Genomic DNA, 17,145 nt, shown 5'->3' with positions numbered 1-17,145 from the left:
TCACAGGCCGGCCAGCTACGCTACACTGATGCGTGGTGTGGTGTCCTCTCGGATCTGTAGGTCTCTTTTTTTTCCCCTTTGGGTGCACGTCATTACTCCCTCCGGCTCTATTTATAAGGTATGGGATGGCGTGGCACGATCTTCCAAATAACACTTTCACCATTCATTTATCTTATATTATATTATATTATTTATGGTTATAAACTTATAATTATTGTAGATTATATTTGATTATGAATCCAATCATATAAAGTTTGCATTATAAAAATAAAAAATTAGTAGTTAAATTATTGGTTCAAAGTTTTAATCTTGATATGCGTGTGCACCTTGTAAATAAAAACGGAGGGAGCAGTTCTCACCATGCCATCGTATTGGTAAAGCTTTGTCACCTGCAAGTCTATGGCAGTTAGAACTGCCCTTTCCGCTGAAAAGAAGCACCTACCTGTAGATGATATATCTGTGTATACACATATACATATTGAGAGAGAGAGATCGAGAGAGAGAGAGTTGCATGAGTGGTGGTCCAGCAGGCCGGCCAAGGGCGCGCGGCGTGCATGGCAGTGCCCAATGGCCAATGGTACGCATGCATGGCTGCATAGAAATGCAGCGGCCGGCGCGCTCCTCTTTACCCGCATGCATGAGGAGCAATGCAAAAGCCATGGGCGGCTGCGAGCTCCAGCTACTTGTCCCTTGGCCCTTGGTACCAGGGCTAGCTACTCGCTCCTTTGTTTGCATCGCATCCACGCACTCCGTCCATAAACTATTAGATAAATGATAAAAGATCTTTTTATCTAGTGCACACATATACGTATATATAAATGTAGTATCTGCAAGCAACGAACTTTATACGAGCACGCGCGTCCATGCAATTAATGATACCACTAGCAAGAACTCACCGATCCTACCCTTGCAGAAGCATGCATGCGTTCGGTGTTGCGTGTCCCCTTCTCCACCCTTGCCTGCAGATCCACGAAGCTAGCAGATTCAGTTGGGTTATAGGTTATGGATACTATAGTAAAAAAAATATTTTAGGATCACAAATAATCTGAAATGAGATACTCATGATCTCGAAGATTTTTCAACTTACTATCTTAAATATGATCCAGCTTATATAATTCATGAAGGAAACAAACAGTACCCATAACTCCTGCGTTACACGCCGCAGGTCATCTTCTGAATTGAAGGAAGAGATCGATGTGAGTGTCAGGTTTCTGATCTGTATACGTCGTTAGTTCTGTCTCTCTCTTGCATCCTACATGCATGGAGTATGCATATACTGTATATGAACGTATTAACAGCAGGTAGCAGCAGGAGTTGAAGAGGGTTGGGGCATCCATCGCTGTCGAATTGCCTTGCGCATCATTGCCGCCGCGTCCAGGGTCATTTCAGACGATCGACGGCGATGTGTATGTATACCAACCAATACAACCAACCCAGCAAGCACGCAGCTGCAGGAGCGGCGTCCATCGAGTAGCGAGCTCATCTATAGCCGTCTGATCTGATCTGATCTCAGGAGCATGCGGTGGTCCTCCTCGTCATGTATGTAGCTAGCTAGCTAGTAGATGCCCTGCGTGCTCGCTGCTCCGTTCCGGTCCTTGCAACTGTCTGAAAGCGAGCTCACACCATGCAGATGCAGGCAGCTAAGCTAGTAGTAGTGCGCCTAGCTAGTAGTAGCCTGTGCGGCCACAGCCAGCAAGCATGCAGCAGGTAACGTGTATTGCCGATCGGAAGCAATTGAATTGCAGTATTGGCAGTATACGTAGCTCGGCTGCATGCTAGCAGGTTCATGTCCGTATATATACATTGTATAGATGTACGTGCACAGGCTACTACGTATACGAGTATACTGTATACGTTACTACTTGCTGCGTATGTAGATGTCAACAGTTAGTACAGTGTGATCGTGATGCTTGCATTCCATTGGTCCAATGCAAGGTCCATTTAATTATTTTTTTTTGACTCGTACGTGTGTGTTAGCTTCTTCTTGGTTTCGACTTGTTTCACGTATGAACAAGTCTTCATACGTGTGTGCACACGTGCCACGAATAAAGGTGCAGTCAGACATGTAACAATTCTGTCAAAAAAAAATGCTCTAGAATTTTTTAATAACCTCAACTTCGCTCTAACGCAAATATCTTTATCCTAAGTCGATTTTTTTTTAACCTTTCCTTTTAATATTACTAGATTTAGTATTAAAGTATACAAATATTCACGAAGATATTGCTACTCGCAATATCGTATATGAGACCATATTTTTCTAATGAACTAATATTTATCATCCGATCCGAGGAAGCATTTTTTAAAAACAAATAAACTTTCCTGCTACAGAGGTTGGTCAATACTCTTTCTTTCTCCTCGCGAAGGAGATCTCGCTGACTTTGAAATGTCAAAGAGTTGCTGCACCCTTCAACATTAGCTCTCAACGACTGCTGCTGCTATCGACTTGCATCGTTGAGCTTGAGCTGTGCAGCTGACACGTGTGCAGAGCTTGCAATGCCGTGTGCAGACTGCATGCAGGCAGGCGACGGACTGACGGGCCGGCCGGTCACCGGCCAGCGAAGACACGGTCCGGTCCAAGAAGTCTTATGCCTTTGACACGGTAGTGGGCCTTTCGCGTTGAAATGGGAGGCTAAGGCAGCCGGCACGGTTTGATTTGACCCCATCCACCGACCCATTCATATTATATAACACATTAATCGACTTTGAAATTAAGACTTTAATTGACAGTGATCACACAAAATTGATGATATTATATTCTTATAATTAATAATATTTACCTATGGTTATGATTTTTTACATTACAATATTAATAGAGTAACTGGTGGCCAAAATATTGTTTAGAATATTAAAGGGAGGGAGTACTTCTCAGATAAATAGAAGTTGTTTAGAATATTAACAGGATCTATAGGTGAAATTTGGCTACAATTTTTTTTTTAAAATATGATATTTAAAACAACATAAGGTTCCATCATTGTCAATCTACCTATTTTTTATACACTTATTGAGGAAAATGAAAAAAAATAAATTAGCTGTTCCAACTCACTCTATACATATAGGTGCCACTTGTCCGAATCTGTCGATTGGCATGCGTAAAAGAATAACCCTCTCACACATCATATAGCTAAAGAAGTCAAAACCATCTCATCATTAAGTAGCGAAGTTAGACATTGAAAAGATACTTAGCAATTATACTCATCTTCACTGCTTAAGAAACCTTCGTTGGTGGTGGTGGTGGTAGTAGTAGGTTGCACATCCTCCACCTTGTAGGGTCTCTTGTAGGCTAATCTTTACATGCATTTGTATGTTACTACTTAGTAAAGATAATACTTTATAGATTCATTTGTTTTGTGATATTAGAAAGTTAGAGTCCTAAGGCTTAGGATAAAAAGAGTTACCAAACCGTTACTGTCCTAGCTTAGAAACTATCATTTATATTAAAACCCTGATAATGTACGAACATCTAGCTAGTCATTGAGTAATAACAACTCATCGAATGCTTAGCTATTCTACTCATCTAATTAATCAACTATCAAAAAGCAAGAAATAATGTGAACACAACATTAGAGATCGACTTACACCTAGCAAGCAGGTCAGAAGGATTGCAATTTTGATGGGAGCAATTGTATGTCAGCATGGGGTGGCCAAAGGCATGGACATATTGATATTTTACGATATTTCTAGATTGAAGATACTTTTGTAAAAATAATCTGCTATCTTGTTATATGGTGATCGAACAATTAATATAACCTAGCTCAAAAGTTTTAGAGACTAGAAGATTTAACTTTGAAACCAAAGAAGACTTGCTTTGTTGTATTCCTGGGTTCGGGCTTTGTCTTTTTTAATAAAAGGCAGGCCAATATGATTTAATTTTATGACACCACCCTTCCATAAGGATAACCAGTTCTCGATTTTATTTTATTTGGTGGTATACAAGGTTTTGAAGCTCGCTGTTTCAAATGAAAGTTGGTATATTTCTTGGTTTCCTGCCTATAATAATCTGATCTAGTTGAAAACAAGCTATTACCTGATGGAAAAGTGAAATGAAACTCGAGTCACGTACACTAGTAGTCCATGAGGGTCTTATTTTTTTTTGACCTATTGCTCTATTAGGAACAATTTATTAATTGCTTTACCTTTGATATCACATACTTTGAGGAAGGATTTAAGATTTCTAGTTCAGGGAATACTCTGCTAGAAGCCCCTTTCACTGAATAGGAGATTAGGGAAGCCATCTACAGATCATGTGCGCATGGGGCTCCTGGTCCGGATGGCTTTCCTTTCCTCTTTTACAAAAATTCTGGAATATTATCAAGTTTCATTTCATGAACCTAGTGAGAGCCTTTGAGAAAGATGAGTTAAACCTAGAAAGACTCATCTATGACATGCTTACCTTGATTCCTAAGGAAGCAGATGAAACTGACCTCAAGAAATTTCGTCCCATTGCTCTAATTAACTGTAGTTTCAAAATCTTTAGCAAAACCCTTAATAATAGACTGATAAAAATCTGTGACAGACCGATTGCTCTAAATCAAGCCGTCTTCATTAAAAGCAGATACATTTTGGAAAGTGTAGTAGCTGCGCATGAAATTATTCATGATGTTGCCAGGAGAAAAGAAGCCGAGATAATTCTAAATCTAGACTATGAAAAAGTCTACGACAGAGTGAATTGGAGTTTCCTTGAGGAAAAGCTCAAATCTAGATGTTTCTGAGAAATGGTTGAGAGTGACTAGATGAGGATCTGTCTATGTCAGGATTAATGAGAAAAATAGTAGTCATTTCTCTGTAGGAAAAGGTTTAAGGCAAGGGTACTCTTTATCCCCCTACTCTTCAACCTTGTAGCTGATGTGTTCTCTAGGATGCTCCTCAAAAGAGCAGCCCACAATTTAATTGCAGAGCTCTTAACTAATGTTTATGAAGGTGGGATCATTAGTCTACAATATGCAGATGGCACTTTGTTGTTCTTGAGAAACAATCAAACACAGGCTATCCATTTCAAGTTGCTCCTAGCCTGTTTCTGAAAATCAATTATAACAAGAGTGACCTGCTAACTTTAGGAATGTTAGAGGAAGAGAGCAATGATTATGCCAGGCTCTTCTGCTGTAATTTAGGAAACTTTTCCCATCAAATACCTTAGCATTCCTTTGTATCACTCTAAATTGAAAAGAGAAGACATACAAGCTGTAGTAGATAAACTGATTAAGAGAATTGCAGGATGGAAGGGTAGATTGTTGGTCAATGCTGGTTAACTAACCCTTTTTAAAGCTTGCTTATCCAATATACCTATTTACCTCTTGTCGGTGATCAAATTTCCCAAATGGGCTATTGAGATTATTAACTCTAATATGGCTAATTTTTATAGCATGACTTTAAGGTAATTATAAATATCACCTCTCAAACTGGTACAGCTTAGCGAAAAAAAGAACATGGAGGTTGGGGATCCCTGAGCATCTAAATCTCTGCCTCCTGGCCTCATGGATCAATAGATATCACCTTAGTGATAACGTCATTTGGAAGAAGATTGTGGACTATAAATACAACAATAACCAAACATTTTCCGCTGCTAGGAAATTAGAGCATCACCTTTTTGGAAAGGTGTGCTTTGTGCTTGTAAGACAGCGCATTATTGGCGGCAGTTAGCACGCCAGTTTGTGAACCGCAAGCGCACGAATCATCGTAGCTTTTCCCTCAGAGTATTCCATCCAAGGTTGATCAATCCGTGGATCGGCAGCGAACTAACTAGGGTTTTACATCTAATCTAACGGATCTAATCCTAACATGAAGCATAGATTGCATATAAAGAGGGTAACCTTGGTGTAAAGGTAAATCATGAGAACAGATAGATCACATCCACAGATATGTATATGATAAAACACCACCAAGGGTAGTAAGAGCCTATCGTCTTCTAGTTGTAGTTCTAGCTAACAAGCAAGCACAACATGCATCTCATCCAAAACAATCTTTAAACTACTACATCCGGTCAACCTCCCAAAAACTCTCACCTTACACAAGCCAGATCCTGTCACGATCCTCTCTATTAGCACAAGCAGTTTAAAGGTATGAATACAAGTGAACATGTCTAAATATCATAAAGGGTCAACATACTAGATCTAATCACCATGATTACATAAATCATGCTATGAAGTCTAACCTCAAATTAGACTAAGGAACAAGCATATTCATGATAAGAAGAAAGCATAAAAGGAGACAAATATATCGGATGACGTGAAGAATATTGCTCATATAATAGAATTATTTAGATCATCACCACCGAGTACATACCATTGATGATCATAACTAGCTTCTGAACTCCACCATGAGACAACTGCGCAGGGAGGCCACGGTGGCTAGGGTCGACCTAAGATATCTCCTAGACAACTTCAAAGACTTGCAGTGGCCCTCAGCTCCCTCTAGTGGATGTCCTTCATTTCGTCGAGTTCTCGTGGATGGATGCCGAAGCTCGGTGAATTTTCAGGGTACTTGTAGTCTGGGGAGAGCGTGGTGAAAACAGGAAGGCGAGAGGAGCAAGGAAAGCCTAAGGCCAATCGGCCTGGCCCTTCCTTGTGGTCTCTCGCGTCCTTCTTCATTGCCAAGTCTTCTTTGATGCTATGGAAACTTATTTTTACTTGCATACAAGAATTGCACGTTGATAGCCTAGGATAAGGATGGATCTTGATATCTTTCCAAAGTCCTGCTTGCTTCCATCTTTGATCCTAATGTGAACTTGCCATATCTTGTGAAACTTAGCCCCTAAGTATTTTTGGAGGAGTCATCGCCAAAGATGAGCATGATCGGGGCCCTGAGGACCCTAGGCCGATCGGCCTAGGCCTCTATAGGCTGATCGGTCTAGGCCCTTTTTGGGCCAGTTGGCCTTCGTCTTTCTCTAGGTTGTTACTCGTCCAGGGTCTTGTCCAATTTCCTGCGAAAATAGAATATCCTTCAAAATACAATGTATATGCGAAACCGGGATTATCTTAGGTGCCAAGTGGCGGGTTAGTATGAGAATATTTATAAAAACACCACTTAAATAGCACTAAGAGTGTGTAAATAACGAGCGTCACCAATCCCCCCATGCTTAAACCTTGCTCGTCCTCGAGTAAGTTCAAGATACTTGCTTGATCAGGAAATCAGCATTACCTTTCGATGTCGTCCTTGCACTCAGTTATACATAACAAGACATATTGTTCTCTCAAGTATTTAGCATTAAAGTTTAAGTTGTGATTGGATAATTTTCATCATGGAAGATATACTAGCAATAAAGAACATGCCGCAATAAAATAAATACAATACCCTTGAACTTAAGTGAACTTTAGACCTTTACCTTGTTTCATCGCGAAGATTTTTTTTAAAAAGATGCAAATCTAACACAAGTGAGATTCTTTTGCAACAACTCATGGAACACTCATCTCATCAAGTGACTCAAGCCTATACTGAATTATTTTCAACCTATTCTACTCATATATGAAAGTAGAAGGCTTATGTGGAGCTTGGTAGATAAAACAATCCTAGCAAAATATTATATCTGAAATATTGTTAAACTAAGAGAGAGATCTATTGGGATTACTGAGACTTGTAAAAAAGACCATGGAAAATAAATGTTGGAGAGGGAGAGGGATGAAACACACATATTTAGATAAGTGAATACGTGCAAGTGGCAAATGAATGATCCCGATGCACAAATGAAGTCTTCGTTATCGGATTGCACATCGTTGGAAAATTGAGTATGGATCAATCCTTAATCTTGAGAGCATTGTGACTTTAATGAGGCTCAAAGAACCGAGGAGCATTTTATTCTTTTTCTTATTATTATTTTTTCTTTTTCATTCCTTTTTCTTTTCTTTCTTCTTTCTTTTTTTCCTCATTTTTCTTTCATTTTGCTCTTTTTTTCATGTTGCTCCTTAGAACTTCTTGCAACATAGTACATTTGATCCAAATACAAAAGTTGAGGGACTAGATTAGCCATTCTATAAGTTGGGACAGAAATGATTATTTTGCCTAAATAAATGACAGCTAAGGTAGAGTCAAATCGGTGAAAACGTCCTCGATGTCAACAATACCAGGACAGATGGTAAAAATGTAAAAAGAGGGCCGGGGACAAGTCCTCTCCCAGTTGGCATCGTGTGTCGGTCGGTGGGTCAAACGAAATCCCAAATAAAATACTGCTGCTAAGCCTGCATGGATCATTGGTAAACCTACTCTGTTTCTTGCCATCGAACGAAACGAAAATGCGATCAGCGTTCGCAATGTTCAACGGGGTTGAACGCCCAACGCGGAGCACACACTCTATACTATTCTCCTCTTGCATCGCTCTGCTGGCTAGTCAGGATCATGGCACTTTACGTGCGTTCTTAATCAATCACCAGTCGTCATCCTTTGACGAGTCGATCAATAAATCGTTGATTAATCATCAGCTACAGACAATGAATAATCGTTGAAGGAACACGAGAACTACAGAGAGGGAGAGAGAGATGCTCCATCGGAGAAGAAAATGGAGGCTGGGAATGGGATGGAAAAGGAACGCTAGCCTGCTAGCTACATATGGCCGGCCGCCGCCGCCGTAGAGATGGACGGACCGGACGGATTCATTGGTGTTGGGTGACGGCGGCGGCTCCGGCGTGGCCTCCGCCGTGGCCGTCGGAGAGCATCATCATCCTGACGAACTCGTCGTAGTTGACCTGGCCGTCGCCGTCGAGGTCCGCCTCCCGGATCATTTGCTCCACCTCCTCGTCCGTCAGCTTCTCGCCGAGGTTGATCATCACGTGCCGCAGCTGCAACGCAGGGAGAACCGGCCGCATGTCAGTCAGAGAGAGATGAGAGACGGTGGAGGACCCACAGGTCGGTGGCAGAGAGAAGAACGCAACGTACCTCGGTGGCGGAGATGTATCCGTTCTGGTCCTTGTCGAAGACCTTGAAGGCCTCGCGGAGCTCCTCGTCGGGGTCGGCGCCGTCGCCGTCCCCTCCGGCGCCGGCGGTCTTGCGCGCCATGAGGCCAAGGAACTCGGCGAAGTCGATGGTGCCGTTGCCGTCGGCGTCGGCGTCGCGGATCATCTCGCGGAGCTCCTCCGCGCTAGGCCGCGTCCCCTGCAGCGACCCCATCACCGTCGCCAGCTCCTCCACCGTGATGCAGCCGTCGCCGTCCTTGTCGAAGAACGCGAACGCCTCGCGGAACTCCGAGATCTGCTCCGGGTTCAGCAGATCCATGGAGCGGCTGGTACGTGTCTCTACGAGAACGAGAGCTCGATCGACGCAGCGGCAGTGAGCAGAGCAGAACAGAGCAGGCTTTGAGAAGCTGCTGCTAGCTTCGGCGGACGTGCAGAGAGAGGGAGCGTCGTCGGAGAAGTGACAAGGGAGGGAAGCTTGGGGTTTAGTGCGGCGGTGGAGGTGGGTGGCCGGCCGATTTATAGTGGACGGAGGGGCGGTCTGAAATCTGAACGGGAAGAAGGAGAGGAGCTGGCATGGCATTGACTTTTCATCGCCCTCCGCCTCCGGTGGGCCCCAGCTAGGTATACTTGGTCAAAATGGAGATCAGCGTATATATTCTTTGCCTGCACAAATATGCGTTCAACGGGATGGCGCAGGAAAATCTGCGGCGGGAAATCACGACCGGAAAAAAGAAGGGAAAACACGTTTGAATGAAACGCGATGTGCTACGATAATCCTGCGGTGAAAAGGCATTTTTTGTGCTTTCTACCTGTCAAATGCTGTGGATAATGGACATTATCAGGTTTTGGAAAACGGAAAAGAAATGTGTACGTACTCCAAATGATCTGCTTTTCCTTTTAGCTGCAGGGAAAAGTATGAATATAATTTCAAGCAAAGGGACCAACTTGTCAGTCAGTGATTAGACGGAGTCAACAAGTAAAACAGTTGCTACCGGGCTTACAATTGGTGCTGGTAACTCATTTGCTCGTATTCCTCTTTTTTTTTTCTTTTTCTCCTCACATGGCGCACCCGCATTTTCTATAATCTTATTATTGTACCCCGCTATTTTACTTTTATATATCATTAAAATTATGCACATTCAACCCTTCCTAATATCTCCCCTTTGCTTCCACCTCCGGTCCACCGCCACCCATGTACAATAGCGTCTCACTCATGTCTCTCTTGTCGTGGTAACTTGCCACCTGCCCATCCATCCCCCACTTGCTAGATTCGGATCTATCACTATGATTCGAAATATCCTAACACCTCAGCATGTATAACCCAACTATCTCTCCTCGGATTCGATACTACTGCTCATGGCAACCAATAAAATCCTACATCTCTTTAAACTTGATATATACTCGGTTTGGTTCAAACCTGCCATTTCGGGGCAAGCGAAAAACCCTAGCCTACCTCCTCCAAACCTTAGTAGCGACATTCCATATACCCTGATAAATCATGGCTGTTGAACTAGCCATCATAGCAAGTGAAGTAAGGAAGGCGATCGAATTTGAGTTCGATCATCCGATTCTTATGAATCGATCCATATACTCTGGATGGATAAGGGAGGTATGGATTTTCGGCTCAGCTCAAATCGTCTTCTTTTCGTTCTGTTTGGACAAGAAGAAATATGAAAGAAACAATTCCAAAAGTCCAAATTCTTGCAAACGAAGGAACGGGCCCAAATTTCGTCCACTCACGGGTTTGAATTCAAGACATAGAAAACGGACGGATGTAGTTCGTCTTATTGGGATCCGGCCTTGGATTAGTATAATAATAATGTGCCGGAGTGTACTGCACACGCTTAGCTGGTGACTCGACACGCGAGAGACAGCACGCGTGGAGATTGTTAATTAATCCCTGGAGGTGGAGCGCGTCCCCATGGACGGACGGATTGCAGGTGAGGAGAAGCTCCATGACCATGCAGCGGCGGGCGAGCTGTGCACAGCTGGCGGGGCGGCGGCTGTAGGGCGACAGGGGGGATGAGGTGTCCGCCTCGACGCGTACAGCCGCGGATTCCCCCCCGTCGTCGTCTTCCTCCAGCCCCCAACCGTCTGCTGAGCCCTGCTCTGTCGTGTTCACTGCTTGCGGCACGGAACGTACTCCCTCCATGGCTCCAAATTTTTTTTTTGAAAGAAGAATCCATGGCTCCATTTGAAACGTAAGGCGTGACGTGATCTGATCCGGAATGGTCTCCGTCGCTGCAATTTTGGTCTCCCAGTTTGGAGGCAGGACTCAAGTTTAGTCCCTATCAGATGAAATGTTCAGGTATTAATTAGGAATATTAAATATAGGTTAATTACAAAACCAATTGTATAAATGAAGGTTAATGTGCGAAACGAATCTATTAAGCCTAATTAGTTTATGATTTGACCATGTGATGCTACAGTAAATATGTGTTAATCATGAATTAATTAGGTTTAATAGATTCATCTCGCGAATTAGCCACGATTTATGCAATTATTTTTATAATTAGTTTACATTTAGTTCTTCTAATTGGTATCCAAACATCCGATATGACCCGAACTAAAAATTAGTCCACAGATCCGAACACTCTCTAATTCCACTTGCATAGGTGTTGTATTGCAGTGGGATGTTCAAATCTTGTATGCAACGGGAGGTTTAGATCTTGTATGTTTAATTCCTCTTGCATTGTGTGTCGTATCGCCAAAGATATTTAAATCTTGCTATGGGATGCAATTTCATATAGAGAAAAGAAAAAATAAGAAAGAGATACAGGAGCTGCTTGGTTGATGGCTATAGAAAGCCATACAAACCGGTGCGCCACGGACTGTGGCGGTAAAAATCGGTGCCGAAAAACTGCAGAATCAATGGAACCAAACATCCTCGTATCCCTTTTAATCATTTCGAATATCATTATAACAAAAACAAAGGGTGTCTCTACTCTTCAAATATTTTATCATTCAGACATGGTTCCAGCCAAACCTTTAAAACTTATTTGACTATCATCAATCACCTCGAAGTGGCATCCGTCGGTTGTGAGTTGTGACTGTTTGTTAGAGGGTTGGGCCATTAGGTTGCTGTACTTAGTTTCCTTTTTTTTTTTTGCTGATTTTTCTTCAACAAACCGTGGACATCTCTATAAGACGAAACGTGACCCTGGGAACGGGCCATTCTCAGTCGCTCGTTTAGCCACGTCGTCTGATTTTTCCGGCCGTGGGATCTCAGCCAGCGTCTACTCTGGTCGTTGATCTCGGACTTTGAGCTCACCGTCGTTTTCCAGGCGGAGCCACGGTGGAGAGCCAGAGCAGCGACTGGACACATGCTTTCCTCATGCTCGAGCAGTCGAGCTCCGCCAGCGCCGAGCTACGCCACGCGTCCGGCGAGACCTTGGCCATCCCCCTTCGATTCCGCTTCAATCCAAGAGATGCGTGCGAAGGCCGAACCCACGGCGGACAACTGCGGGGGAGCGATGCGGGGCGGCCGTGCTCGAGAAGGCGCAGCTCGGCGAGCTATCCGCCAATGCTGCTGCATCGGGTGCCGAGGCCGCAGCCCGCAGCGCAAGGGGTCCAGCGCCGCACAGGCACAGGCACAGCGGCACCCGCGACCATCGCAGCACGCGGCAAGCAGGATCTGCCGTCTATTGAGATGCCCGGCTACTCTCTAGGCTCTTACCTCCACTGCTGTGCCATGTAGGTGAGCTGTCCCCATAGGTGGAGCTGTAGGAGAGCGTTCTGGAGCACGCACACAAGTTGCTCGACGAAATGTCGCTGCTGATTGTGGCAGTAGGTTGAGGACGTCTATGGCTCCAAGCTGCAGGTACAACAAAATCTTGCAGCAAAACTCCCCAGTCTTCAGGATTGATATACTCATCTACTCCTCTGACTCCATCCTTGTGTCCTTAAAAAATGTTCTCAATCAAATTGATAGCTTGATACAGTGATATCTCGACTGCATATCATGCATTGAAATCCTAGCAACTAGCGTGTTCATTGTCTTGCTCGGTTGATACATTAAACAGGCAAAAGGTTACAGCCATGTCTTATATATACTTGCAAGATTTGTAGTATGCTTATATTAGACTTTGATGTGCCTAAGTTGTTTTCATCTAACAAGTTAGAGATTGACAAATGAAAGCTTAGAAATAGGTTGATATTCCATAAAAAAAATGTATAGTTATGTACAGAACTACAGATTACAGTTCCATTTCGATTAACAAATGGAGAGAAAGAAACATGGTAGTGTCTATGAATATGTTTGAGAAAGCTGTCCATTCCTAAACCTGTAAAATGTAATACTTGTCGAATTGCTGCTCTTACAGCAATTATGCCGAGCCAAGCTGCAGGTACATTGGCTAACATATTCTCTAACAAGCTAATGTGCATCAAATAGTACATCAATCGGTTGTCTCTACAAGTCAAAGCTTCGTGTGTGTGCATAAAAAAAAATCAAACGATATAGTTAGTAAAGAAGGTAACTCATACGGTCATAGCCAACAGGTATTGGCGCGGCAACGCGGCGCCGTCTTTCTAGTCTATCCATCTATACGGTTTTCAGACCTTGTGTTCCTAACTGGTGTGCCTACAATGAGCAACAAGAACTCGTAGCGCTTTTTTAGGGGTTATTACTCATAGAAATCTTACCGTGCGTGTATTATCCACGATAATAGAAATTGATTAATTCCACTAAATACGAATCCAGGTGATTGCATTGTGCTGAATTTGCACGTCATATACAGTGCTTTGGATCCAAACGAGGCCAGCTAATGTGTCCAGCTGGTAAAGTCTTTCTAGCTAACTGCTCCCTTCGTCCTAAAATTACTATTCGTTTTAGTTTTTTTAGATACATAGCTTTGCGCATGCACCTAGATGCATTATGTATCTAGAAAAGCTAAAATAAATTGTAAATTGGGATGGAGGGAGTAGATAACAACTATGTAATGAATTAGCTGATGTAATTCGGTAAATTTTGAACTAGCAAGCTACTGACGATTTTGTGGATCTAAAAGGCGCCTATGAAATGAATTGGCTGGCGAACTGGTTTTACGACGAACTGTGCCGTGGGTGGTCCTTGGGAGTTGGGACGGAGCGATCCACATCGTCGTTGGTAAAGGTAAGCGTACGCACCACGCAGAGTGGTAGGACTGGTACGCTGCCACGGTAAAGAACAACTGAACAACGACGTACGACCTGGACCTGATCGTACTGCAGGAGTAGATAGAGACAGAGTAGGTAAAGTTGAGCGCGACTGGAGTGAGACCAATAATCGTGGCTGCTACCTCCTCGTATCACATTACTGCGTCGTCGGCAGTCTGAGTGAGGTGCTGACTGGGTCAACAAGTTGGCCGGGTTGGTCGTCTCGGAGTGCCATCACATCACATCTTGTGCCCTCGGTCAGCCGGCACCCCGCGCTCGTGCCATCTCTTAGTTCATACTAGCAATGTACTAGGCCGACGAGTCTGTCGCCCGACCGGGGAGCGTGGAGGAGCTGCTGTCCCATGGTTGCTGACGGCTATTAGCATGTCAATTTGTAAACCATGGTTGTTAATGGCTATTAGCACGTCAATTTGTAAACCGCAAGTATACGGAACTCTTCCCTTAAATATTCTCTTAAGGTTTATCAATCTGTGGAACTTATATGGTGTTTATGAAAGATTCATATCCAATCTACTAAGCATGTATAGGCATATAACAAATAGAGCAAATGTAACCAATTTAGAGCAACCTAGATTATGCATATGTTGTAATTCTGAGAATGTATAGCAAAACAACATAGATATGATCTTAGTAAAAAGTATCTTTAAATCTACATTTTTGGTCCGGATCCCAAAATTCCCTACCTTACACAAGAAAGATCTTGTCATGATCACCTCTATTAGCTCAAGTAGGTTAAGGGTATGATCATAACAATATGTCATACTCATCGGTAGATCATGCATGCAAATCTGGTCACCACGAACACAAGAACACCCTAAGCAATCCATCATCGATTCATAGATTGAAAAGAAACCAAACTCGACAGCATAAAACCAAAAAATCTGCCTAAATTTGATCGTTCCCGGAGGCCTTGCAGTGTCGGTTTTCCAATTAGTACTAATACTCCTTCAAGCTTTAATACAGTTGGTAAACTGTTCTCCACGGGTGAATTCAAATGAAAATATCTCGCATGTTAAGTTACATACGTTGTGTAGGTGAGACGTGTTGTGATTTGAGATGTGTGTGAGTGTACAGGCTTCCTCAGGGGTTTAAAATATTTTTTCGACAATTTTTTGGGCGCACCAGCCTTTAATCACCCGGTACCAATGGTCGAAACTTTTAATCTTGGTTTCGAGGTACCTGTCCAAAATCGAGACTAAATTAGGTACTCATGTGTCCACAGAGTATGTTTCTGGCTAAAGTCTATTGTAAATCTGCTAGGCACCCATCTTCATACACCAGACATCATATAGTAATAATATATGTTACTTGAATTTACCGTGCACATGCTGCACTTTATTTGTGAGCTACATGAGAATACCTTTTCTATGGAGAGAGCCATATGCATCCACTACTAGAAAAATGACCTCTCGTCCCGAGGATCAGAACTGGTTGCATTTTAGCCCAATACTAATGTGAGCATTAGTACCGAGCCTAAGGGATAGTCCCTGAGGAGGCCCCCGTGACCCCCTTTAGTACTGGGTGGGGTTCGCACCGGGTACTAAAGGGGGGTCTTTAGTACCGGGTGGGAACCCCACCCGATACTAAATCTCCCATACAGATCCCACACCCCCTCCCCGTGCGTTGCACTGCCTCCTTATCCTTATCCTCCTCCTCCTCCCTCCTCTCTACACTGCCTCCTCCTCCTCCTCCTCCTCTCATAGTCTCCTCCTCCTCCTCTCACAGTCTCCTCCTCCTCTACTGCCTTCCCTCCCCTTCCCCCTCCGCTCACCCCTCACTGACGGTGAGGAGCAGCAGCAGGACGAGGTGGGGTGGCGGCGACGATAGTAGGGCGGATGCGGTGGGACGAGGCGGAGCGGCGGGGCGGCAGGCGGAGGGGCGGGGCGACGGCAGGGGCAGGCGGGCGGAGGAGGGTGGCGGGGCCGAGCGGAGGGCGGCGGAAGGCTGGGGCTAGCGGGGGCCGGCGGCGGGGCCGGTGGGGATTTTCAATTTTTTTAAATTTTTTAATACCCTTTAGTACCGATTATCTCAATTAATACTAAATAGACCTCCCTCTAGCACCGAATTGCTAGTACCGGTTGTGAGGGGGTTCCCAACCGGTAGTAGAGATGTTTTCTCTGGTAGTGATCGTTGTACATGCGGCTTACCTTAATACGGACTCCATCGTGACCTTTAATACTGTGCTTGCATCCAGGGCATACCGAACTGATGATCTCCACCAGACCACCACCAAGACAATCTCCCTGTGAAAAAACACCTTTTTGGCTCTTGATATCGAGGTGTGGCCCTAGTATCATGGTCGCTCTGCATGGCTGCACTATCATTGCGTAGGCATCGTCCCTTGGTAGCACTACTATGTGAACATCATATCATTTTCTAGATCATGCTTAGGTCAAGCAAGCATCGTATTGTCTCAAGCTCAGGCTCAACCTAGTCTCAGATTCTTAACTCCGTTCTTTTCTAGTGGACGATATAGCCATCATTCTTTTTGATTTAGCTTGATGCGCCTTTAACCCCTCACGCAGAGTCAGATCAGCAGGATGGTAGCTTGGCACAATCTTGTTGACAACCCAGCAAGTCAGAAGTGCCTCTTCCTACCTCTTTTCACGATCTGCCTTTGACTGCATCTTCTTACTTGCCAAGCACTTGTCCATGGCCCATGGCGCCATTGTAAGGCCTACCTCCTACTTATGCACACCCCGCTGGCTTTGCATCCCCCTGGTAGATCGAGCGTTAGAATATAGATCATGGCTACCTTTGGCTAGAATTGAGATTTCTATAGTATATATTTCCAAATTAGCATTATAGCTTAGGAAGAGTCCATATCTCATTTTCTAACCTAATCTATATGTATATATTTAGTTCCTTATTAGGAGTCCTCAATATTCCAAAGACTTGTGTATTCATGTGGAAAACCATGTCGGTCAATACTATTGCTCATTACGAAACTTGAGAGAGATGGAATAACATATGTTTATTTATTAGAGCAACTCCAACAGGATGGCTGTTTGGATCTCCAAGCTAAAATTTGGCAAGTTTGCTGGAAAATCAAGCTCCAACAGAGTTGCCATCCGGCTGAGTTGTGATTCGACTTGCAATCCCATCTGAC

General features: G+C 43.8%; 1 protein-coding gene across 1 annotated transcript; it reads right to left on the bottom strand.

The window, feature by feature from the left end:
- Positions 1-8,345: 8,345 nt before the first annotated feature.
- Positions 8,346-9,384, bottom strand: LOC101770130 (calmodulin-like protein 5). The gene is made up of 2 exons (XM_004963053.2): positions 8,863-9,384; positions 8,346-8,765 (listed from the first exon to the last, which is right to left on the bottom strand). Exons 1-2 carry the CDS (start codon positions 9,196-9,198, stop codon positions 8,580-8,582), a joined length of 522 nt encoding a protein of 173 aa, XP_004963110.1. The 5' UTR covers positions 9,199-9,384; the 3' UTR covers positions 8,346-8,579.
- Between the last annotated feature and the right edge of the window lie 7,761 nt (positions 9,385-17,145).

The sequence above is a fragment of the Setaria italica genome, chromosome III (assembly GCF_000263155.2).
Source record: "Setaria italica strain Yugu1 chromosome III, Setaria_italica_v2.0, whole genome shotgun sequence".
Lineage (NCBI taxonomy): Eukaryota > Viridiplantae > Streptophyta > Magnoliopsida > Poales > Poaceae > Setaria > Setaria italica.
This window is presented reverse-complemented; position numbering and strand designations above follow the sequence as displayed.